General features: G+C 41.8%; 1 protein-coding gene across 4 annotated transcripts in view; it reads right to left on the bottom strand.

The window, feature by feature from the left end:
- Nucleotides 1-26631, bottom strand: part of pou2f2a (POU class 2 homeobox 2a) — an 84278-nt gene that overhangs the window by 54241 nt on the left and 3406 nt on the right. For 2 of the 4 annotated variants that reach the window (XM_085262300.1, XM_085262302.1), the window contains exon 1: nt 13338-14649. The exons of 1 other annotated variant lie outside the window; for it this stretch is intronic. In XM_085262300.1, the coding sequence (XP_085118426.1) occupies nt 13338-13437 (100 nt within the window). In that variant the 5' untranslated portion in view covers nt 13438-14649. Of the gene's footprint in view, nt 1-13337; nt 14650-26418; nt 26524-26631 lie in introns of those variants that run through there. One more of the 4 variants, XM_085262301.1, reaches the window with a different exon arrangement.

Genomic DNA, 26631 nt, shown 5'->3' with positions numbered 1-26631 from the left:
AAATTACTTTATTTTACAAAATTACTTCACAAAAAACAAAAACTCCCAGAGTCAAAATTACCCCACCACCACGCTCTGATGCTAATCATCTATTCTGCATTTGTGTCCCTACGTGGACCTTGGCCTTGAGATCACCGCACAGAAGTCAGGGCTTTGTGCAGGCCAGTCAATAATGTTCGCTCTGGTCTTCTGGAGGTAGCTCTTCACCAGGAATGACGTGTTTCGTGATGACCCATATCCACATTTTCTTTCAAAACCTTCACATATCCTTCTTTCTTCACAATTCCCTCCAACCTTAACGAGATTCCCAGTTCCAGATACACTGAAACCCCACAGCATAATACTCCCACCACCATGTTTCTTTGGTTTGCACATCTCTCCCTTTTATATCCAAACATAGGCAGCATCTATATGACCAAAGAGCTCTGGTTTTGCCTCATGTGAGCACAGAGACGCTTCCAGCATGCATAATCATCCTCCAGGCTGTACTTGGCATGGTTTAGTCTGCTCTCCATTCTTGGCAGGGTTCTAGTGATTGTCTTTTTGGGATTTAAATTCCCGACTTGGCTAAGTCACTCACAGGTGTCTTGGCGGTTTTTCTAGGGTCTTTATTAACATCTCTCACCACTTGGAACTGCCCAACCCTGGCTGGAGTTTTTATACTCTGTGTAAATTAGAAGATAAACCTCAGTTTTAACCTGATATTACAAGCTTTGTGCTTTGTGTGCAATATAGATAATTTATGCTTTTTAAAGTAATCCAATATGTTTAGAAATGCTTTGTTAAATAAAAAAAAAAGAAATTGACAAAAGGCTAATAATGTTGTCTTTATCAGACATTCAAGTGGTCAGAAACAAACTTCCTAAAAACAGGATAAGACCAGAAAGCAGTCCAGAGCTGAACAATAAGAAGACCTTGAAGGAGAAACTGGCCAAATTTAAATCAGATATAGCTTCTTTATGGCTGAAACTCTTTACTTGTACCTGTTATGTTTTCATTTATAGTCACAGATTGATACTTCAAAACATAGGTTAACCTATACACCACCTGAGCAAATACAATAGTGTTGTGGCACGGAGACACTTTAGGTGCACTTGATTCAAAATAACATATAACGCTTTTATATTCTCACCCGGTTAAATGTCAGCCCACTGTGAGTTCCATATTTTATCTGACAATAAAGTGTCTTAATGTTTCCACTTTGCTTTAACTGACTGCTTTTTAGCTTTGTGATTACTTTCATGCATTTTTCCATCGAGGCTTTTGACAGCGCACAAAGGACGGCCCTGAACTTGTTGGATTTGAACTGTATACACTAACAGCAAAAGTGATATCAATGGCAACAGCACGGACACGGAATGTAAAAAATTCTCCACGTCTCTGACTACGTATTATTAAGAATCTATGCAGAGATTTTGTTCGGTGTGAATCTTAAACATTGGCACAAAGTGGAACCTCTATAAAGAGGTTCTTGCTCTTTCCATCTGAGTGGCTGAGACCAAAACCTGATGTTTACTGTTGATGCTTTAGACAGGCGAAAGATTTTCTGCAATTACACTCCACTGTAGCTGTCTTAACGTGACATCTTGCCATCTGTACTGGGCCAGTTATCCATGACGAATAGGAAAATTACACCTTCAAACAACAAAATGGACCCAGAAATGCAAGGTACATAGCCTGCAGATATTTTGTAGTGTGTTAGTGTGTTGTTTCTTTGCTTTAATTCACCAGGTGCTCAAAAAGCACCCACACTGGAGTCATTGCATGCATTAGATGCACTATTTACAGCACATCCAGGTGATTGTGGGCTCACTAACTAGCATATCTCTTAGCCTGTTTTTATGCTTGTTGAAAATGCACATCTCCTGAACAAGACAAAAATTCAGCAGACGAAAAAAAAGAAAGAAAGAAAAGTTCATATTAAAACACTAAATGTAAAAAATAGTTGGTGTTTCATACTTTTGTGCCCACATCTGGTGGACAGTACAATTAGGAGCAGCATCAGCTGTACAGTCTGGAAAAAACACCTTCTAAAAGCCCTTGAGCTTGTAGTCTGGCGAACGCATATGTGGGTGAAAATGAGTCATAGAGAGTAAGTGCACGTATGTATTTGGTAGAGCATGTGTGTTTGTGTGTAATGTGTGCAGGGGGTTAGTTGAGTACAGGAGATTGAAGCACTAACCAGAGCACTCAGATTTATTAAAAAGGGCCGGACCCAGTGCCTGTCCACCCCCCAACCCCCCACCATTCCTTTCACTCTCCATCCTCTATTGTTGTCACTTTACTTCTGTCTCTGTGCATACATACAGACCCCCCCCCCCCCAACCATCTCCTCCTACATGATATTACGTTTTTCACTAAAAACCCTTCACAGTCACTGCTGGTCCCTCAATAAGACAGGCTCAAGAGAAGGAGGGGTTGGGGACAGGGAGGACAGGAAGGACGTGGTGTTCCTGAGGTAAATAAGGGGACCCCTACCCCTCCTTCCCATCCATCCATTCCTCTCATCACACACCCCTTTCTCTGTCCCACAAGTTCATTTCCATAACTCCTGTCAGCTAAATTAAATTGGGGGGGGGGGATTTAAATCTGCCCTGTTCCCCAAAACTGCAGTGACCACCAGCCAAGGGGATGGACGGGTGGAGCGAGGAGACAAAAGAGGTGGAATCCAATGTAACAAACCTGACTTTTGTCATTCGAGTTTATTAGCTAAATGTATCAGCTGCTGGAAAAATGCATTGTTGGCTGAAAGCATTCATATTCCTTAGAAACACACACTCACACACACTCACAGACATGCAAAGGGCCCAGACAAAGGAAGAGTTTTGGCTCTCCGTGTGTGGTTTACTCGATCAAAACTATGTTGGGCAGCATTAAACGTCCCTGCGGCACTGCAAACGGCGAGATTACATTACAGTGGCGCGTAAACATGCAAACACTCAGAGAGGAAGATGTACTTAAGTAGAGACAGGCACACACACACACACACACACGCTCCCTGCTTATCCTGCTTGTCATTTTAATCTCTATAGGCAAAAGCAGCGAGACGAGCTTCCTCACACTTCCAAGGGAAGGTTTTGTGTGAGATCACACACTGGCTTCATTATGTCAGAAACCTGTGAAGGAGGACAGGAGCCTTTCCTAAGCCCTGTTCTCTCTATTCAAGCAAGCAGGGGAACAAGATCACTGCCTTGAGGTTGGCACAAAAGACCAGCACTTCTGTATTACACACATCGGCAGCAGGCAGTGATGGACATTAGCTAGAATACACACACACACACCTGCTGGCGATCACAGACATGCACCAAACTACAGTAGACCTTCTACATACCCACTAATGCGCGCGCGCGCGCACGCACACACACACACACACACACACACACACACACACACACACACCATCTAAAAAACTTAAAAAACACATAATTGCAGTGCATGAAACTTTTTGACTAATGGTAAATGACTGCTGGTTAAGTCCTGAATTTAGCAATTGAATTGTCAGATTACGGCTGTCTGCCTCAAAAATAATTTATGTCATTTACGAGTTGGGTTGCTTCCTGGGAGCTGAAATTACTGACCATCAGATTTATTTAATGGAAGCCAGAAGACACAAACCTTTGGACACAGATTACATACAGATTACATACTGTGGTGTCCTGAACAAATGTACCTGCTTTAAGTGGCAATGTCTAGACTCATCCTTTGGTTTTATTAAACGTACACATGACTTTGAACTTTTTGAAGCAGGTTAAAAGTCGAGTAGTCTGAGATTGCTTGTACTGTTTGGACCGACTTTTGCATTTAAAACAGGCTTGAATTTTCGTGGAATTGATTCAACAAGGTTCTGGAAAACATTCCTCGTTACTTTGGCTCATTCTGCCATAATTGCATCATGTTGCTGCAGAATTGTAGGCAGCGTCTTCACCATGCACTTCTTCTTTGGACCACATTTTAAACGTGCACTGTTGGACTGACTTGGTGAATCTGGAGGCCATTCGAGTACTCATGGTCATGGATCCAGTCTGAGATGATATAAGCTTTTGACAATGATACAATCTGCAGCATTTAAATGATGCTCCATTGGAATTAAGGAGCTCCAAGACTATGCCCTTACACCTGTACACCACCTGCTGCACGGATCCTTACTTATATGCCAAAATGTGACACCACAATCTCAATGTCACAGCAGAAATCAAAGTTCTAGTTTTTCACCGTTTTGGAACATCAGCTCTATGTTCTTAGCCAACAGGAGCAGCACTTAGCATGGTCCTCTTCTACTGTGAACTACCTGCTTTCATGTTTTTTTCAACTGTCAAGATTTCAGACTTTCATGATAACGATATAATCACTTATAATTTGAATTAATATTAATCCTATCAGCCAAAAACTGTAATTTTCCACAAACTTAAAATAGAGGTGCTCAGAGGTGATGAGAAACGAATTATAAACTATAAAACAGGCACAAAACATTCAATTATTTACAATAACATATAAGCACCGTTAGAAATACATTAACAATGAATAACAAAACATCAAGGTTATCAGTGCGACACCCCTTTTTGTTTCGTGTTTGGAGTTTTGCAATTACTGTTTTATGTGAGCTCCATTGTACTCTGACCTCATTCATCAACAAAACATTTCAATCCAGAAAATATTTGGACAATTTTTGTTTAATGGACCAATGAAATGCGTGACAACTAGAAAGATAATTGTGCATGAATCTCAAGCTAATAAACCCGTTTTGTTATGTGCATTTCGTCTCTGTTTGCCTCACATGTGTTTTTGTTGAAGTTTTGTATTTTTCAGCATATTGTGGTTTAGGAAACATGGAGCCTGCCACTTCTGTGTATGTATTCATGTAAAAGCCTGTTTAGAGACAAGGGTTGAAATTTAGCAAAAGTTATAACTCTCTCTGCTTCATATCATTTTCATGCACCGTTCAGAGGACCTTAGGTTAGCTTTCTTCTCCATTCTTATACTTGGTTTCACAGCTTTGACAGATCCTCTTGCCTCCATGGATGCAAGTAGTTGACCAGGTAAATGATAAATCAGCCATTCACTGCACACGTCGAGTTTACAGAAAAGGAGTGCTTTCAAACAGCAAGAGGTGCTAAAATGAACCAAGAATCCCAAAGAGAAACCTTCATGTATCACTTAACACTGCCACATGCACACACAGACCCCTAATTGGTGTACAGCGTAAAACCTCATTATTCTGCTTAATTAGAAGGCAAGCAGCAGTCCTGACCTGAAACCAGCCTCTCAGTACCTTGAACAGCATTCATGCCTTTATTTCTGACTCCTGCCCTCGTGTTCCCTTTTCTTCCTGCCTTTCCTTCTTCTGACCAAACAGACCAGGTTGCACGCTGGGCAAGGGCAGGGAATTACAGTGATAGAGGGAGTGAAGGGAGAGGTGGAGAGGAGTGTGGAGAGATGGAATGTGAGCTATGAGATGAATGAATAGGCACGGGGTTCTTTATGGCATTTATGTGCACTGAGGAGAAAGCCTATCGACAGACACCTTGTCGGACAAAGGGGCAGCACACGCTGAGTGCATTCGATTAAGGGTGGGCATTGGTGTTAAACCAAAAAAGGTCCCCTGCTGCGCCCACGATTCATTATTTAGACGGGGGTGTAAAATGGACACTGGCCGAAATAAACACACACGCACGTACTCTGCAACAAGCCATCAGGGAAACACCAATTTTACAGACACAAGTACTCAAGAAGTACAGAGGGTACTCGTGCTTTCGTGGACAGACATGGTTGCAAACACAAACCAACACACACTTACATATGATTGCCGATTACATACCCAAAGAGAGCGGGGCACAGAGGGCAGTCAAATATAGCCTGAGTACAGCCAATTTAGCCCTTAATGGTCTTTGGGCCATTAAGGGCAGCCATCAAGAGCGCAAGACTAAGATGACTGTCCAATGCAGGATGCACGTGTGTTTATGTGTGGAGGAGGACAGTGTTTACCTAGATTCTTCTCCTCCTATATGTGTGTCTAATGGCCTATGAATGTTTCCACGGTAACTATAAGAGTTTTTAGCTGGTTGGATGGACTGACATACAGACGGCAGCAGAGGGGAAGCAGAGTTCAGGCGCCCATATTTTGTTGTGGCAACGTTTTTATTTCATATCTGCACAGCAGGAAGTGTCCATGGTATGAAATGGCTTTTTTCATCTATAAGACAAAAGGTCTCTGTATAGGTGTGTGTGTGTTCAATGCTGCATGCAAAGGTTTGTGCATGTGTGAAGGTAATGCACAGGACATTTATTACATCTGCTATAGATGACAATGTTTTATGTTTCTGGTAAATTTACATTTATTTTTAACGATGAGGCGTGTGATAGGAAACGCGCGCTGGCACCAGTACTTGTATGTAAAAGACAGATGTAGCCACTGTGATGTCACCGATTGAGTAAGCCCAGCTCTGATACTCTGACTTTATGGTCATCACTGTTTTGTTTTCTGGTGCAAGAAGTGACCGTTGTTGCAAAAGGAATGAGCGTGGTGTTTTGAGCTAATGCTAAAAAGAAAATGCTCGAATTTCACTAAACAAACATGGGCCAGGCAAATGGTTAAACACAGTTTTTACCAGGTAATTGCATCCAAAAAGACACAAATTAGCTGATTTAATGTCACATCTGATATAAAACCAAAATCGTATCATTAAGCAAGCTGTAAACATTCTTATTTCTGCTTTAAAGTTTTGGCATTTTAAACTGGACTCCTTTTTGGATCCAGCCTCCAGCGGCCATTAGAGAGACTGCAGTTTTGGTAGGTCCATGGTTGTTTGTTGCTTGGCTGACATGTAAAAATTAAGGTATGTTAATTTGTTCATTTTTGATTTTTTAACATCAGTGAAAATGCAAAGAGAACACTAAACAGGCTGGGCTTACACTTTAAGAGTTTCAAGTATGTATGAAAACGTCTGTCTGTGGAACAAACACTGAGAAACAACAACAGTGTCACAGTGTGCAGGCGGTTCAAGTAAAGCAATTAACCTGACAAAATGTGCTAATTGATATATAACACGGCCCTATGTTAATGAAAGACTATGTGGTCATAAATGTTGTTGTTTGTAAAAGAAAGGAATTAAATGCTATACTCATTAAAGAATCAACATATTTGACTAGCTGATTGCTTCCACGGGTCCAGTTGTAGTCCAAAAATTCCCCTCAAATTTTTAATTGTAATTTTTTTTATACAAAAAAAATCAACTGAAACTGAACTGATAATCTATGATGGATTTATTTTAATATATAATAATAATAATGGATTGGATTTATATAGCGCTTTTCAAGGCACCCAAAGCGCTTTACAATGCCACTATTCATTCACTCTCACATTCACACACTGGTGGAGGCAAGCTACGGTTGTAGCCACAGCTGCCCTGGGGCAGACTGACAGAAGTGAGGCTGCCATATCGCGCCATCGGCCCCTCTGGCCAACACCAGTAGGCGGTAGGGTAAAGTGTCTTGCCCAAGGACACAACGACCAGGACAGAGAGCCCGGGGATCGAACCGGTGACCTTCCGGTTACAGATACGCTTCCCAACCCCCTGAGCCACGGTCGCCCCAAATTTGGGTGCCTTGAAAAGCGCTATATAAATCCAATCCATTATTATTATTATTATTATTATTATTATTATTATTATTATTATAATAATATATTAAAATAAAAACTGTATTCACTGACAGGATTAGTCTACCTGCTGCAGATACCCTTTAATGAAGCTGCCTGTTTAGGACAAGTGAGGTGTCTGTTTCTCAAACTCCAGACTCTGATGTCTTTTCTTGGTGTCCACTTACACTGGGTCCTCCTACTTCTTTTCTCTCTGGCTGGAGCCAGTATGAACTGTTCTGTGAAGGGAGTAACACAAACTGTTGTATGACATCTTCACTTTGCAGAAGGCATTTAAGACCGCTAACCTGATGTAAATGTAAAATTTCAACAGGGATGATGATTTCTGAAATTGGGCGTCTCTGCGTCTAACCAGACATTAATGAATTATTAATTTAATGCTATACTTTCAACAACCAATGTGGGGTTTTTTTTTATAGCTCAAACATTTTGAAACGACCTCAGGCTTTTGAGCAGTGGTGCAAATAAAACGACTCATAAACAGCCAAACAAAAAATATGTGTCACTGACAACCTCTTTGATATGCATGTCACGTACTTACTTTAATATTTGGATGCATTTGAATGAAGCGGATACATCGTCACATGCAGTTTGTGTGTGTGTGTGTGTGTGTGTGTGTGTACGTACAGAGCTCAGTGTGGGGGTGAGGCAGCTTAATGCAATAAAGCATGTTGTATTGACATCTGTGTTGTGTCTATTGATTCCCCATTATGGAGCTAACAAACCCGCCTGGACGCTTTGTCATTCGCAATCACGTTAGCACCGGGACTCGCCAACAACGCTGCCCCTTTTAAAATCTGATCCATACGCACGCGGACACACACATGCAGACGCCGCTTCCTCGCATTCCCACACATCTGTGGCAGCTGTTCGTGTCAATACACACAGATCCACCCGCAACCACAAATTCTCATGCACACACATCAACAGTCTCCACTGACAAATGGGGTGGCGAGAGAGCAGTCAATGCTGGCTAATCAATAGCGGTGGAAGGTTAAAACCACTCACACAATGGGCAGCTATGAGCTTCTTGTGGTTTTCAGATAAACCAGACATGCCGGAAAGATCCATAACTGACCTCAACGTGCAATTATTGAATCGTCTACCTGTCTGCCTGCTCACACACAGATCTGGTAGCTTTATGCACACACACACACCCACCCACGTGTTCAAATTATATAAATTCCAGCTGGCATGCATTTCCTCCTCATTGAATAAACTCAAATATATACAGATATACGTTGTAACCAGCTTCACTTAGAGTTCATTCACAAATTTAAAAAAAACACACGTTTGAACGTTGCATCTACCTGAGCAAAAATCACATCTTTCTCCCACAAACACACAAGCTTTGTTATCCATAATCGCACAAACGTGTGCTCCACAAACACAGAAAGCCAATTAATCTGAACACAGGGGCCTCAATTTGATGTGGCCCAGACTTCACAACCCCCTCCTGGGCTCCACGAGGTGAAGATCCTGGGTGTGAGAGGAGGTAGTTATCAAACAGTGTCTGTGTGTGTGTGTGTGTGTGTGTTTGTTGTATTTTTAATGCCACTTGCACAAATATTTTTAGACAGCTTTTTTTGTTTGATCGTGAATCATCATGACTTTACGTATGTGTTGCGGGGTAATCTAAATAGAAAAGCGCGTCTGAACACGCTGAGCTAGAGACTAAAAAGAACACTGTGCTGAATAACTACACCTGGAATAAGAGGCCTCTCACAGTAGCCAACATAAATAAACCATCCCTCTCAATCCAGACATGTGCCTCCTCTCTGTGAATTTGACAGCTCTCAGTTTTATATGGGCCACAGTGGCCCTGGAGGATTTTACAGCAGTGTACATAAAATAAAAGAGCATTTAGATTTCCTTTGTTGTGGTGCAGAGGAGGGACAGAGCAGAGGCAGCTACAGGTCCCTTTCCGCCCTCACTGCCCTCTGAAAACACACACACACACACACACACCGCTGCAGAGACCGGGCTGCACAAAAAAGAAGGTTTTAAGTCTTTGCGGCAAAGATGTGAAGCTGAAAAAGAGCCAAGAAACACTAGTCTCCACTCTTCAACTGTGGATGATCTGAATGCTTCTCTGGGTGTATTAATGGCTGGAAAGTAAAGAACTCAAAGATGTGATGTGGTTTATGACCACACTGATGAGATGTCAGAGTTCATCCTCATTACTGCCCCATGCACAAGTTCCCCAAACTAACACAAGCAGCGAGAAATCTGAGCTACTACAACAATCGCATTCAGAGCTCACATCTATACTATGTTATCTATTTTTAATTAATTCACAACACTGGATCCTGAAAACAACTCAGGAAGAATGAAAATACACAACACAGCATTCCTGGCGAAATAACTCTGTGAATGCGAAGTAATTCTACGGGTCAACAATATGATAGGAGTTTCTAAAAGGCAGAAAAGGCTTAATGTAATAAAAGGGTTTCATTACTAAAAGCACACGAGCTGTAAAGCCAGCGGTTTTCTGTATACTTCACGAGTTATAGGATCCACTCACTGTAATAATGTTTGCATTCATACAGCCGCAGTGTGAATAGGCTGGGATAGAGTCAGATTTCAGGGTGATGCATTTCCAAACAATATCTGAATTGATAGCGGGAGATTCCAGGGACTTAAAGGCACTAAAACTCAAGCCAGATTTCTTTAATAGATAGCAATCATGAAAGTAGCCCAACCCATCGGTTTCTCCAAGGCTGGAACCATTTACTGCACTTAAAAATGTATTTAATAAAGTACAACATTACAAATATAAAGAAAACATTATCAAGCTCAGATGACAAATTTAATCCAGTGACCAATTTAAAGGTGTGCGACTGCAGTGATGTGTCTGTGGCCCCGCTCAGCTGAGGCCAGCGGTCTCAACACTGTAGCGTTTAAGAGTCGAGCTGACAAAAAACCCATAAGCCCTTGGTTTAGATCCACTGTAGAGCCACTGTCTGCAAGCGTCTGCTGTTTAGGACCACTCTCTCGCTCCTTCTCCACTGAACCTCACTCACCTCGTCTTAGACTTTCGACACTCCCGTCTTTGCTCCCACTAACGCAAACACACACAGGTGTGTGCGTGCTCACACATTTACAGGTGCACGGAGTGGTACAGATGCACGCCTTGGTCAGATCACAGAAAGAAGGGGAGAGCGAGAGAAAGGCAGAGAACTGTGGGTAACAGACTTAGCTAAAGTGGCTTATGGGGCCCAGGCAAACCACACTGGGCAAATCCAATTCAACAACTCCCCCCCGTCCATAGGGAACAAGACACAGGAAGAGAGGGATAGACGGGGAGAGGGGAAAAAGGGAGCGAGAGGAAGACGGGAGAGTTTGCATTTTACAGAAAAGGCTTTTGTGTCAAGTCAACACTTCACAGAAATGAGAAAGACAATGAGGAACAGAGGATTCAGAGTTTCTTTCTCTCCAGAGATTAAAGATGAAAGATGGAGAAAAGCGGAGAAATAACAGGGGAAAGGAGGGATGAGTGCTGCCCTTTGCTCTCCTACCTACTTTACTTCCCTCGTGTGTATCGGCTGCTTATCGCACCAACATGTTTAAATAAAAAAAAGCAGCCAGTACAAGAACTCTGACCCTTTCATTTTCTCCCATGTGGAAAATACACCATGCAGACTGAGCTGCTGAGGAACTGCTGCCTCACTCCTACCCTCGTTATTCTGTTTTTCACCTATTCACTCCTAATTTACTTCCTCATTTAATAATCCACATTCAGTCACGGCCATTTAATTATCCCTTTGACACCACAGTGTCGTTGCTAACACAGAATCTTCCATTCTGGCTTATTTCTCTCCAAAGCATTAAACTCCTTTTCCCACTCTCACTAATTCATTCTTTTATTGCTTTTATTCATTCAATTCAATGACTCTTTCACCTGTTAATTCACTGATACTTTAACCCTCGCATCTATTTATTATTCATTTATGCACCCACTCATTCTGTTATTCATTCAATCATTCATTTGGCCCCTCGCTCCCAGTGTGCACTTCTCCTCCCTATTCCCCCATCAGGTCTTTTACTTTAATTTCTTAAAGGATCAACTTTAAAAAAAGGAAAAAAAAAAAGACCCCTCCCCCGAAACAGAAGCTCGGTGGTTATATGTCGCCTGTCAAAGCCGCCAGAAGCAGTTGAGGTTTCATTAAAAACCACAACCGTTTTTCTCCTCCTGACACCTACTTAAGGTGATAGCCTGAATTATCCCTGCACGGCTCGGCACGGCTCAGCATACACACCTAACCCCATCTGTCTTTTTAAATTTCCGGCTGGATGGATGGGAGGTGGGACAGAGGAGCCACTGGCACTGTCACCCTCCAGAAATCCTGCTCAAACACACACCTCAGTGCACACACTCGTGTTTCTGTGACCAACACGTCACAAAGTTTTACCCAGGAGGTGGCAGGAAAGGGAGAACTTTGAACAACCTATCTAAAAACCAAATGTAACGACAAAATTAAGACATTCAGCTGATTTGTTAACACTGTAATTTTACATTTAGATTTATAAAGCACAGCACATCACAGATTTTTATATTCAAACAAAGAAAGCTAATCCAGAGAAGTGCATTGTCAATATTGATCACACTGCAATATTATAGTGATCATGATTTATTAAAGCAGAGCATTAAAGCGTCACAAGGTCATCATAAAAACCAAGTATTGACTGACAATCCCACCGATTAATCCCGAAGATTAAAAGAATATTAAAAGAAAATCAGTCCTTAATTAAATTATTCTGATTTTTTAATATATGGATTTCAATTTCAGTCTCTTGAAAACGCCACCATTTCCCCTCTCACATCATCACCTGTGTTGGCAAAGTTTCTCCCTCAGCCAACTTAACTGTACTCCTGTTTTCCCAATGTGGCCTCCTGTCAGGGATCAATACAATCTGATCGATAGATGACCATGAATATTCCCCACAAACCTAGCCAAGTTAGACCGAAGGAGAGGAGCAGAGAGGAGACAGATGGGATGGAGGCTGAGATGGATGGATTGCCATGGATGAAAGAGGAAAAGATAAGGAGAGAGTGTGGCGCCTCAGAGAGACTGTGATGGATGCTAATGGCCCCTATATTCATGCATCCAATTTGGGGTGTGTTTTTACATTTTTGGATTTACATGCAAGTAAGTATTGCGAGTTAAACTGGTCGTTTTCCCTCTTTTCGTGAGGATATAATGACAAATAATAAAAATACACATTTTTTATGATATTTAGTCCTCAAATATTCCTTGACAAAAATCACTTGCTTGTGTAATTTCAAAGAAATCCCAAATGTCTTGAAATATTTAATACTGAGAGTCTGATCTGCTTTTTCTACTTTTAAATAAATAAATGATATTTTTGTTTCTTAAAGAATTTCATTTTGCGTCTACAGTGGTTATGGAGTGCATTTTGCATCTTTCACATATGGAAAATGAAGTTTGTGGGTTGTATGTTGCATCATCGGTTTACACGCGTGTATTTTATTTAAGTTTATTTTGGGTGTTTGAGAAACCTGAGGTGAAACTGGAAACATAAAATGATGCGTAAAGACTTTTTAAAAATCTAGATTTAGCAGGTTAAAAATAAAAAAAAAATTATATAAACTATGAACAACTGTGATTCTTTGCGTATAGGTACACAGTAGTGGGAATGGGACCGGGGAGAGGTGTCTTACCGGGACTGGACCGCGGAGCCAGCGAGGACTTGAGTCTCCAGGCGCTGAAGTCGGACGCTGTTCTCTGAAAGACGAAGGGGACCGGCAGGGGGACAAACATGGTCCTCTGTCGACCTGGGGGTCGTTGTTTTTATTTTAGTCTCACTTTTTTTTTCTTCTCCTATTCGTGGTCCTGTCGTCGTTCTTTGGCTTTTCTTCGTATGATCTCCAGGTTTGTGGACAGCCGTTTGTAAGGATGCTGGGACGGCTTAAAAAAAGGAGATTAAGGATTTGGCTTTTTTCTTCTTCTGTGAATCGATTCTGTGTCTCTCTGGATTCACATTTCTCTACTTCTGGATTTTGTACAGCTGTGGTAACCAGATGGATACTCTGTTCCTCTGACTTGAGTCTTCTTGAACTGATCTAGTCCGGCACACACACGAACACGCAGCGATGTGCTGGGCGCGCAGCAAAGACTGTTTGGCTTTGGGAGAACAAATAAAGCTACCAGTGGTTATCCATACAGGCTAATACAAGCTGAGGGTGACTGGCCATTTGGTGATATCTGCTATCATTGCACCCATGTGAATCCGGTGCAGTCGGTGCTCGTCACTCAGATACTCTTTACAGGATGCAACACAGGCACAATTAGACTCTCAGTGGTTCTCGGACCCAGTCTTCACCCCTCGGCCGGGTTTGCTTTGGTTTGGGTTGGGGAAAGATGGATTTTCCCTCCTGCGCTCTCATTAAAAGTCCTAAACAAACGCAGTCCACCGGCGAATCCTCGGTAAGGAAAAGGCAGAAAGCAACTGTCCGTGTAAGAGTGGAGTTGCTGCTTTTTGGTTCTCCTAAAGATTTGGTTAATAGCTGGCTGATCTGCTGAAGAAAACACGCACGCAAAGCGACACTATAAAAACCGTTATTTGGTAAAAGAGAGAATTAATGAAATAATAAAGTAAGGCTACGCAGGCACCCCCGTCTGACTTTCGCTCCTCCCTCTCCTCCCCTCGCTGTTTCTCTCTCTCCTCTTTCTCTACCGGGGGTCACTAATTAAAGCAAAATCGATAGATAAATAAATGAATGAATCCATATTAATAAATAACTCAGTCCTCCGGCTTCCTCAACTGATGCGCAAGCGAAAGCGAGAAAAAGACGAGGAGAAAGCGTTGCCCCTTTCCTTTTACGGTGCACTGTCTATTCTTTGGCTCTGCTCCGCCATCCGCCGGTGTGTATCTCTCTCTCTCCTTCTCAGTCTTCCGTTGTGTGTATCCTCCGTGTGTGTGCGCGCGCGCGTATCAGCGTCCCTTCAGTTTATTTTGGGAACCCCGTTGGTTTCGGTCCGACACCGCGCAGCCTGAACGCACTCTGGCACGGCGAAGCGCTCTGCCCGGGAGACTGAGATATCCAGCCCCCCTTCATCTGTGTTTTTTTTTTTACCCCTCTTCCCTCCCCTCTCTACCGCGACCCCCTTTATCCCGACACACACAGCACAAATATACACACACACATACATATACATATACACAAAGAGAAACACACAGTCCCGCCTCTGCCCCTTGGAGGCAAACATTTCTTTTCAGCGCACACTTGCAGATTTATTGGCACTTGTATGTGATCTACAAAGTAACTCGATGGTGATGAATATTACAAATACTACAAATACGCGTGGCTGTCTGAAAGATGTTTACAAGGTTTATGTAAAAAACAGCTTCTCATAAGAGCCCTGCTTTACTACTTTAAAGCCTTCCTCCACGAACGCGACGCTTTTCTTTTAGCACGTAATCTCGTACAAGGCGAGCGCTGATCGGCCAATTGATCTTCTGATTATTTCATTATAATGAAGCCAATAATCACATCATCGCCGGCCTCCGGGAAATCGATCGCCTCTTCACAATGTGCGGACATGAAATCAAAGGGGGAAGCTTTGATGTATATTTCAGCAGGTGGATCTCTCTCCCTCTCGCTTATATAGATTTAAGCGGCTCTGGCCTACGCAAGGTCACTCGCACTACTCAACTAATGCTTTTTTTTCTAGAGGTGGATAATCAAAGCCTGCACAACCACGGGTCTTAAATTAGTAATTATTTGGGGCTCGCAAAGGCTGCGTGCGTGTATGCGTAAAATGTCAGTTGAGTTGAATCTAAATTGCATGTTTTTCCTATTAAGGGTTGGCCAGAAATGTTTTATAGTTGCAGCTTTCCTGAGTGTGTGTGAGTGTGTGTGTCCGAAGAAAGGTGCCTCCCGGCCATCACCTCTCTCTTCAGTCTGCAGCAGCCGGCTGTCAAGACTCACTGCCCCAATCTGCGCTGCGCATTTACACTCAAGATTATTGCCAACATAGATTTTTTTAAATAGAAAAATCCATACGCTAAATATCGCAGTCAATAAAAGAAAATCGACCGCACCACACCTCTCTCCTTCCCTCTGCATACACTCCGAGGTGAGACTGAGCTGTTAATAAGTTATCGATCAATTATAGCCCCTGATATTTAGAAAGGCCCCCGGGCTCTTTGCCAATGCTAATGTCCATGCATGCAGGGAGAGGAAGAAACCGTCAAATAGCCCATAAACTGCCTCCTACACGGATAAAACATCATCAGAAATCTTCTGTCCTCACTTTACAGCAGCAGCACTCACTCTGCTCCTGCCAGTGCTCTGTGTTCCACTGCAGCCTGTGTCTTCACTTGCTGAAATACTACTAATGCATGAGCTGATATTTACACACCAACTGTACTCTTCTTTCTCTGCTAGAAATATAACCACATTAAAACTAATGATGGAAAACCTTATATTTCTATCTGCACTTGAACTGTCAGTACTGTGACCTTTACTGCTCCACAAGGGTTTGATGGCCTCCTTTGTCCTTGACTCAGCCACGGAATTATTCTTAATTATAGGGCAGATGCCTTACTTGCTACCTCGCTGAAAAGGTGGGGAAAGTTATAGTCTTCAGTCTTCCATCCATCCACCTCTGAAACTGGTGATGAATTTGGGTTAAAAAAAACCCCAAAAACTTCCCTGTCAGCCTGGAATCAGCTCCAAACCATCTTTTGGAGTTGCTGAATCCATTTAAGGTCAGTTTAAGTGACTTTAAGTAACTTCAGGCTGAAAATGTTACCCTGAACATTACTGCTCCTTTTTTTTAACCCACAGAAATTGACTTACTCTGTCATGTGTATATATTTTTTTGTACTTTACTCATATTTACATATTCATATTTTCCTTATTAAATATAAGTTAAAAAAAATGCTTATGTTGCCAGCGTGACTTCACTTCAGTTCTTTCATTTCAACACTTTTTTTTCTGTCACACTTAAATCTCAGTATACTTTTTGTTCTGCTGACATTTTAGACACTTAAGCTCTTTTTATATTTTACACTTTAACTCACATTTTCAGCCTTTCACCTATCAGACACGCCCTTCCACCTTGACTCCTTTTGGGCAGTGACTACAGCATCTCCCCTTTCATATTTTTCATTATAATCCTTACTACTTATTCAGATGCTAGAGTATAAGTGCTGCGGCCTCTACCATAACTCCTCCTCCTCTAGAAAAACTACAAAGTTATGACTATTACCAGCTCCCTAAAATATCAGTGTTTTAATGTTATTAAAGCAGCCACGTCATCTGTAGTGCTGAAATCTAGTCTCTCTGTGATTTAGGACATTTCCATTACGAGCTTCTGCTTTTGATGTCATCTATGCATAGACACACGTCATGTCACAAAGGAGGGGCCCCTCCTCAGAAAAAAAGCCCACTCCCCATTGACAGATGACATCCGCGTGCCCAACGAGAGAGAGACAGAGAGAGAGACAGAGGAAAAAGAAAAGAAGCAGAGCAGCAGGAGGAGGAGGGAGAAGAGGAGCCATATAAAGAAGCGACCGGTTGTCCCTCAAGAGCCCCCCTCTCCAGATGAGGGCGAGCGCAGAGGAGCCCCGATCCAAACTCCTTCCAGACAAAAGCAATTATTTCTTGTAGAATATAGTGTGTTTTGTGCGTCCATCGCAGGAGGGGAGGGAGGTGTGAGTGGATTTGAAGGAGAGGTGAAGAATATGGCGCATGCCGGGCCTCATCAATAGCAATATGTTCTTTTCCCCCCTTCTGTAATATCTGTCCTTTTATAACTACTCACAAACCTGCTGTGGTGGTTGCTTTGTCTGACATCGTGAGCTCACGGGCCATATCAGACTTCTGATCAGTTACAGACACACAAATACACACAAACACAAAGAGACAGTCGTAAAAAAATGAACCTAAAACAGATGCTCCCTTTCAGATAAAACCTGTTGTTCCTAAATCCAGATCTGATCTGGAACTGGTGTATTACTGATATTCACGTCAGATTCATATGAAGTTACTTTATTTATAGTTTAACCTGACACATCATCATCTTATACACCTCGAAATCACGAACCGAGACAGTTTAAATATTTAAAATACACCATAAATGTCACCATCACATTTCTTGTTATTTACATAGCTCCACAATCTACATATCTTAAGACAAACCAAATAATCTGATGTGAAAACACACTTCCCACTACAAGAAGTCTGTTGCAGGATAGATCTTATTGCTCTTTATCTGTCTGCTCTGTGTGCGAGTGTGAGTGTGTGTGTGAGAGCGAGTTCATTGTTAAATGGCAGTGTCATGTTGACAAACGAGTTGGTTGAATTAAATTCTCCCTCATCAATAACAAGGGGGGGGCCCAATCAATACCAGCTTACAATTATATCACCACCAAACCCTCCGCTACTGCTGTAACCACACACACACACACACACACACACACACACACACACACACACACACACACACACAGACCCTTATAAACCAAGGTAGCCCTTCTCTGTTCACCGACATTATTTTTAGCTTTCGGCATTTTATCCATATTCAGCATCTCTCTCTCTTAATGCCTCTCATTCTCTGTCTATGTCTCTCTCCTTGTTCTCTCGTAGCCTGACTAAGTAATCAATGCTGACAGGTTGTCAATAGGCCAGTCCGGGCCCTGCCAATAACCGTCCTACATATCCATTATTCCTCTTAGGCTGCGGAGGACAAACAGAAAAAAGTACAACACAAAGCTGTCGATACGCCACCTTGATACGATCGTTGAGACAGATCAATGCTCTTGCTTACAGCTCATCAGCTCGTCTCGACCTCGAGCGCACTGGAAATCACAGTTAGCGTGAAACTCAGTTTGTGAATACACATTTTCTCTCACTCGAAGCGTTTCCGTGGTCTTATCTCTATAGGCTGTTTTTTTCCCCCCCCATGTATATTCTCCTTTATTTCACGCATAATTTCATTTTGACTTTGAGGATATTTTCCCTCCTGTGAATCTGCCGGTGTTCATATTTCACACATGTTCTGCATCGTGTTTCATCCCAAACTGGTTGTAATGGATTTAAGATGTAAACCCAAGACCAGACTGAAGTAAAGGATGGAGCGAGGGGTGGGGAAGGGGCCGCAGTATCGACTTTGTGCTGTCATTCTTTATCAGGTTCCCAGACGATCCTGTATTCCACACACACAAACACACACAGGCACATTTTCTAACGTGCTGTTGTACACATAGAACAAACATATCCATATGCAAACTCACCATAACATGCAACAAAGCACACAACGGATATTCACATAAATGGAAACACACTGTAACGTGCACAAAATGCACACAGACACACACACCTCTGGTTCTTGTGCTCAAACAGCTTAGCTTAGCACAAATGCAGCATCAAGGCTTGAGGTAATGCCAATGACATGGATGGAGCTTTCGGGCCCTTGCAGCCTGCAATGTGTGTGTGTGTGTGTGTGTGTGTGTGTGTGTGTGTGTGTGTGTGGTGTTTATGGGTGTCTACGTGTGCCTGTTGGAGAAGCGGGGAGGGGGGTTGATAGCCTTAAACACTGAGAGGATCAGACCCAGCTCTCGTGGACACCATCGAATACGATCAAGAGGAAAAAGGGTGTGTGTGTACATAAATGATAACAAGACTTGCTTTAAAAAAAAAGAAGAAGACAAAACTAAAAATAAGCAGTGAAAGGTGTTTAAACACAATCCTTCAAAGCATCGTACTGCTGAAATAACATCCTACGCAACATCCGCTGTTATGATGCATTTTTAAAGCTAAATATTTTCAAAATTCCAGTAAAAACGCAAGCCGCACAAATTCACAAAAAGCCGTTTTACAATTTTGTATTTCTCGTGGCCTCACAAAAACACCCACACTCCACAGGTTTCCTCCGAGATGTGCATTTTATTCGCACAAACCTGATAATCCTTTTTCTTGTACTACATAAACACCATTGACTAAACTTGAATCCCCTTTCTCTGCGCCTTTTTACTCGCAGTTATTCTCTACATGCCTCGGTCTCTCTCTCTTCCACACACACACACACGTTCAGTCATACACAGATACACAGACATGTTCATGCTCGGCCTGTGCGGTGTTCATGGAGAGAAAGAGAGACAGACACCGAGAGTGTGTGGATGTGTGTGGGTAGATTTAGAAGTGGGGATCAATGAGAAATGTAGAAATCAATGCACTTAGCAGTGGGAAATCAATGGGGCCTAATCGGGATGCCAATGGCACAAGTCAAAACAATTAAGAAGGAAGAAAAATGTTTAACAACCCCTCAGCCCCGCCCCACCCCGATGCTTACACAGAGGCCGAGGAGAGATGGAGGGAGCGGAGGGAAGAGAGAAGAAGAAAGGGCTGAAGCAATACAAGGGATGTTGAGAATGTCAAGAAGAGGATCACAGCGATGTTTGGATGTGCTCGTGGATCAACAGAATTAAATGTGTTTACCTTGTGAACTGCGGGGAAAAGTTGCAGGTTTGATTTTACATCGCTTCATCTTTCAGCTCACTTTAAAGCCTTTTCTGCTTACAATGAAGATCAACGAGGCGAAAAAGAACCAAAATAAAGACATAATTAGAAGAATTTTGTCTTATTTTTAATTATGGAAAAAAAAAAACATTCAGCTAAGTGTACCAACAGGAATTAAATCTTTTGTTTTTATTCAGGAGAATCGAGCCATCATCAATCTGTTTGTAACAATCTGTGGTGGGAGCAGCTAAGCAACATAACCCAGACGCTGTTCTCCTCAGGCATTTACGGCTCTTTCAGGAGGATATTTGGATATCTCAGGACCAGATGGGAGAATGCATCTCATTCATAAATTAACCCAAACTCACGAATGAGACCGTAATATACTTTGAAGAGGAACTCACTTTCCTGTTCTGCAGAAGTTCATCATGTACAAAATAAGAGACATTTAAATAGTTGGAGAACATTTTTCTCTGATATTTCCTGTACCTGCCCGGTTATTGAAGTCACTGCAATGATCAAAACACTAAACCTCCTTATTAAGCCTTTCAAAAATGCAACTGTGGGCTCTTTTACAAAAGCTACTGTCAGTCGAGCTACAATTAAACCTGGATAAGGAGAGGCGAACCCTTATCAAAAACAGGAGGTGCTGCCAGGTATAGTTTGTTATTGTGTAGTTGACAGTACTCCACCTTCGGTCCCTAAATGCCAGCTTTCATGACCAGGGTTCAATCCACTAAAAGCACAGTTTTCACTTGCAATGCACTGCCCTCTTAACATCCGGCTGTGCTAGCTGTGGACAGAGTGTTGCACCGTGTCGCTTCACAGAGCTGAGCCTAATGCGGCCCAATGGATGCAAAACCATCCATCTCGTGCTATTTTGTGTGAACCTTTCCAAGTCCGTGATGTAGGAAAAGCCCTGTTTGCTGAGCCTCTGTCTGTGCCAGGAAATGTTTAAATGTTGAAGGAGGCCCATTTAGAAAAGTCCATGTCTGTCTATTATTGAGCTGAGGTGTATCTGCTGATGATATTACCACAAATTAAATAGAAAAATGAACAAATTAAAGTTTCACTTTAACCTTACTCCTTGTGCACGGTCCTTCCAACCACAGCACCTGCATTACTTTTTAAACTGGGAATTGGCTGAATGGCAACACGCTAATGAAAATGTAGGAGGTTCAAGGTCATAATTTGTTTAAACCAGGACACAATTTCTCTAGTTTTCTGTGGTTTTACACCACCACATTATATTGATACTCAAATCAAACAATTAACCTATGATTGAAGTGCAGGCGTTCAGCTTTATTCATCAGGTTTTCCACAAATTTGGCACCAAATGTTTAGGAACTGCAGCCATTTTTATACATAGCTTCCTATTTTTAGAGGCTCAAATTTAAGTGAACAAACTCACATGATTTCAAATGTAAACACTGTTTCACGCCACAGTCTACTGTAACATTCATGATTTTAAATGGATTACAACCATCTTCTCTGTAAAAACGTAACCCGACAAAAGCTTTACAGTCACTTTTCAAGTCTTTGAGACGTGAAAGATTTTGGGAGAAGTATCACTTGAATGCACAGATACAGATGAAAGGATGTGAAAGTATTGGCAAACACAGAGCAGGTAGAGAGGGGTGAGATGACTCCTACAACTTGTGAAGTCTATCAATAAAAAAATATTTCAGTCTTCACAAAAAATAAATAAAAAAAATTGATTGATGGAGATGATACCACAACATGACACAAATACACCCAGTAGCACACTGAAAAAGAGAGCAAAAGAGTGTGGATAGGTGGAAGAACCAGAGCCACAGAGAGACTCTATCTGAAGGCATGGTAAGGCTGCATGCTGTAGGACTGCAGCTGCATTGGTTTGGCGTGCACGGTATGTGGAGGTGGTAGTGGGGTTGATCTGGGGCCAATCAATAACGGCAGGCTCTCTTACGACCCCCGAGTTCCTCCTGGCTTGGCTGGCAGGCTGGAAATCAATGGGCCGGGCCAATAACTCAGGATGGTGTGTGGATTAGTGAACTGTCAACTAATCAGAGAGTTACTGAATCTGACACCACAGCTATTAACCTATCGATATGACACTTGGCACTGACACACACTCGCACACATGGAGATATATATATGTATTGATGAACACGCAGAGAAACACGTATGTGAATGCCCGAAGGTGGCTTGCACGCGTCTGTACACCAGCACATACGTGGAACACACTATCATACGCATTTTCTTGTAGATTTACAGTAAACAACATGTACGCTCATGGATTCTGGGACACTGCGAGTGCTCATGTGTGTGTTCTTAGCGGTTACTTTGCTGCACAAATAAACATGAATGAAGATGCATTAGCCTTTGCCTATAGCACCCCTCTAAAGCTTTACATCATGCAACAGGCAATAAATATTTTACAAGAAGCAATGTTGCTATAACACATATAAATGCTTATCAATAATACTAGTGTAAACAATTCATCATGCAGGCATCCATAGGGACATATGTAATAAATAAATAAAGGACAGTATAATTATTTTTCCTTAGTTTCTCTTGAAATAGTAAGAAAGTTTTCTCTGACAGTTTATAACTGTTAACAGATATTTTAGGCTTTCATTATTTTCTACCACACACAGTGTCAAAGACAGTTTTTTCTACTCTTGGATAGAAACAGTAGAAAAAACTCTGAATATCCTAATATGGTCACCCGAGGAACCCAAACTCAGTAATATAAGTCTAGGAACAGCGGTACCAGCACATGCTATTCTACCATTGTGTCTATGAGGGGCAGCCAATCAGAAGAAAGTTGGCTTTAAAACATAAACAAAAACTCTGGAAATGATCATGCAAGGCCCCATTTAAGCACTTACATTGCACAAAAGTGCCAAAAAAGGGAGACAGCAATAAAGTGTTATCAAAAAATATCTAAAAAGAAGCGATTACTTTTATCCATTTTGACTTAAATGTGCTAAATGCACATTTTCAAACTTTAAACAGCGTGTCATCACCCTGAACCATCTGAATCAAAAGCTATTTTTTTCAAAGTAATGGGCACTTAAATTTTAAAATATATGACTGAATGCAAACTTTTACATAAAAAAAAAAAACGTAGGTCTTCACAGGTGTTCAGTGTATGCACATTTAGACGAGTCCATATGTCCATACATAGTTAAACTCATCCCAAACTTTTGCGAGCAGGTCTGGAGTCACTGTTGTTGTTGTGCTACCTACAGACAACCACATGAAGCTCACAAATCCCCTCTTTCTAACAGTATATGTTTCAATCATTACCGGTGAGAACATCTGGATTTTAAGCACTAACTGGATTTTGATACAACCAATATTTTTAAACTTGAAATAGTAATATTTACAATTCAAAAACTCTGCAGCTTCCAGAAAGTTCATCTTAAGAGACGTCTGCTGGCTCTAGAAGCAAATAAAAATAAACCAAATAAAATTAACTTCTAAGGTAATAACAAAATATATCCATCTACCTCTAAATTGGACCCTTTTTTGCTTTCAGAATGACCTTAATTATTCCTGACACGAATTCAACAAAGTGCTACAAACATTCTTCTGAGATTCTGCTCCATGCTGACATGATAGCATCACACAGCTGCTGCAGATTTAAAGAACACATTCATGGTGTGAATCTCCAATTCCACCAAATCCCAAAGGTGCTCTCTTACATTGAGATCTGGTGTCTATGGAGGCCATTTAAGAACAGCAAACTCACTGTTGTGTTCATGAAAATATGGGGTTATCCTGGCAGGTTATGCTGCTAGAAACAGCCATCAGAAGATGGGTAGATACACTGGGTACACTGCGGTCATAAAGAGATGAACATGGACTGCAACAATACTGAGGTGTTTAAATGATAATTACAGTTGGTACTAAGGGGTGAGGGGACCAAAGTATCCCAATAAAATATCTCTTATATCATTAAACCACCAGCAGCCTGAACTGTTGATACGAGGCTGGATGGATTGATGCTATGCTAAATTCTAACCCTACTGTCTGAATGCTGCAGCAGAAATCAAGACCCATTAGACCCATCCTGTTCTTTGCTGACACGGCAGCCAGTGTGGCTTTCTGCTTCTGTACTCCATCTGCGTCATCGTTTAATGTGGTGTGCATTCAGAGATGCTTTTGTGCATACCTTGGTTGTAACAAAATGAAAAAGTGTGTTACTGTTGCCTTCCTATGTGCTCTGACCTCTAACACCAACAAGGCATTTCCCCCCCAGAGACCTAATGCTCACTGGATATTTTCTCTTTTTCAGACTGCAAGCCATAAAGATGGCCATGTGGACATATCCCAGTAGATCATCAGCTTCTGAAATACTCGGAGCAGCCCATCTGGCACCCTAACGCCCAGGACAGGTCACTGATCTATCGCAGGGTAACAAGGACGGACAAATAACCATTCACACTCACAGTCACACCTATGGGCAAATTAGAATCACCAGTTTACCTATCCACCGAATCACTTAATTCATAAAAAGAAAATAAATCAAATACAACTGATCTCTTTTTCAGGAACTCTCTTGGAACATACATATAAAATACACACAATAAAAATCCTACAGTCATGGTTAATTTAAGGCTAATTTGAAAACAGCCATCATTCAGTTTTATTACATGTACTGTGTGGGCGCTGAGGCTTTGACCCTTGACCTCCAGGGAAGTGACGCTATGAATGTTGCTGAACCAGAAATTTGACACATGTGTTACATCCACTGCACCTCTGGATATCTCTTTGGCGTGTCTAAGGTCTGCTTCCTGCATACTAAATTGTTTATTAAGATCAATTTACCCCAACCTGCAGGAAAAAAATTCTCAGAAAGTGTCCCCGTGTGTGGGTCCTTTTAAAGACCTCTTTCAACTTACACTTCCACAGACCAAAGACCTAAATCCTAAAAACCTCTGTCAGTGTATAAAGGTGAGTAATCTCCATTATTCAAGTAAAAATAACAGGAAAAAACAGGGTAAGCTGGCTTTGCTGAGGGAGAACTCTCCTTTTATCCACAATTTTTATCCAAATTCCTCTGTGCATCTTTTAATATGCACACTCTGATCTTTTCATATTCTCATGTCCCTCTCGTGTGGAAGTAAAGGCTTATTTTGTGTCAAGGGTGCTGGTTCATTTTACATTATTCCCTTCTTTTCTTCCACCCTTTCTTACTTTTTTGTGGAAAGGGGGGAGCAAAAGGAGATTATTTTGGGGGGTAATTCCATTGAAATCGCTCTGAAATAACTTGACTTGGCATGTGCCTATACAAGGCTCCACAAAAGGCTCCGGGAACACTATTCAGTAATGGGCTAAAGCAAGAGAAGAACCAGGACAAAAAGCCTGTGTGTGTGTGTGTGTGTGTGTGTGTGTGTGTGTGTGTGTGTGTGTGTGTGTGTGTGTGTGTGTTACAAGAGCAGCTGAAATGAGGGAGAAGAGAGAGAACAAAATCACCTGAGAAAAAAATAAGACAGCTTGCAAGAGGGAAAAAGTGCTGAACAGAAAGAAGAAGAGGCAACAGCAGTTTTAATATCCTTGAAAATTATTTGATAAATGTAAAAATTTAAATCCCAAATTAATATTAAAAATTGTCCAGGTTACACATTAGATTAATTATAATAGGGTTCTGGTTTAATTTAAGGGTTTTAGTTTCTGCGTAAAGACCCTGCTCCAGTTAAACCATATATTGAGCAATTTTTCATGTTTAAGCATGGCAAGTGTATTTCCCAGGAGATCTGGATAAAACCGAGAAAACAAAACAGACGCAATAACCACACAAGTAACAAGGAGGGGGGAAAAAGCAAGAAATGAACAAAAAAAAGAAAAAAAGGAGTGGTTGAAGGGCTCCGAAATCAGAGGATTGGTTGGGGGCAGGCTGGAACCGCACTGCTGTCTAACGATAAGAGCCGCAGAAAGAAAGAGAGAGCGAGTCTGGGGCTAAAAGAAAGAGGAATAGAGGCAGGTTACAGCATTACAGCCACCAAGAGAAAGGCAAGGGCGGAGGTGGATGAGGAGGGGGCACGGGGAGGGGTGAGAGTGGGCCTCCCACACACTCCGGATTAGGAAACATATGCAGTGGAGTAGCGAGGGATTAAAGGGTGAATGAGAGCTGGAAGAAGGGAAAGAATGCTTTTTGGGGAGGAAAGGAGGGGTGAAGGGGAGGGATGGAAACACAAGTGCTCGGCCAGGCGTATTTCCACCCTGCTTTTATCCTACATCCCCTCGTCTACCACCCCCCCTCCGCCTCCTCCCACCTACTCACCTTCATCTTTGAACCTCTGGGATGACGAGATTGGTGTGCAAGAACTTGGAGAGAGACATGGAAGGAGGCAGCTTACTGGCACCATCCTTTGGGTGTAGTTATTCTCTGCAAATACCATGAGCACTTTAGATGTCATTAATTTATAAAAACTTTATTCCATTTATTAATCTCAAAAGATTAATAAAAAGGTCCAAACACTTGATCAAGAGATCT

This window comes from Mchenga conophoros, linkage group LG22, assembly GCF_057382185.1.
Source record: "Mchenga conophoros isolate Kocher_MC1m ecotype Shallow Benthic linkage group LG22, M_conophoros_male_GT1.1, whole genome shotgun sequence".
Classification (NCBI taxonomy): Eukaryota; Metazoa; Chordata; class Actinopteri; order Cichliformes; family Cichlidae; genus Mchenga; species Mchenga conophoros.
Note: the sequence above shows the minus strand (reverse complement) of the source record. Positions and strands in the feature narration are given on the sequence as shown.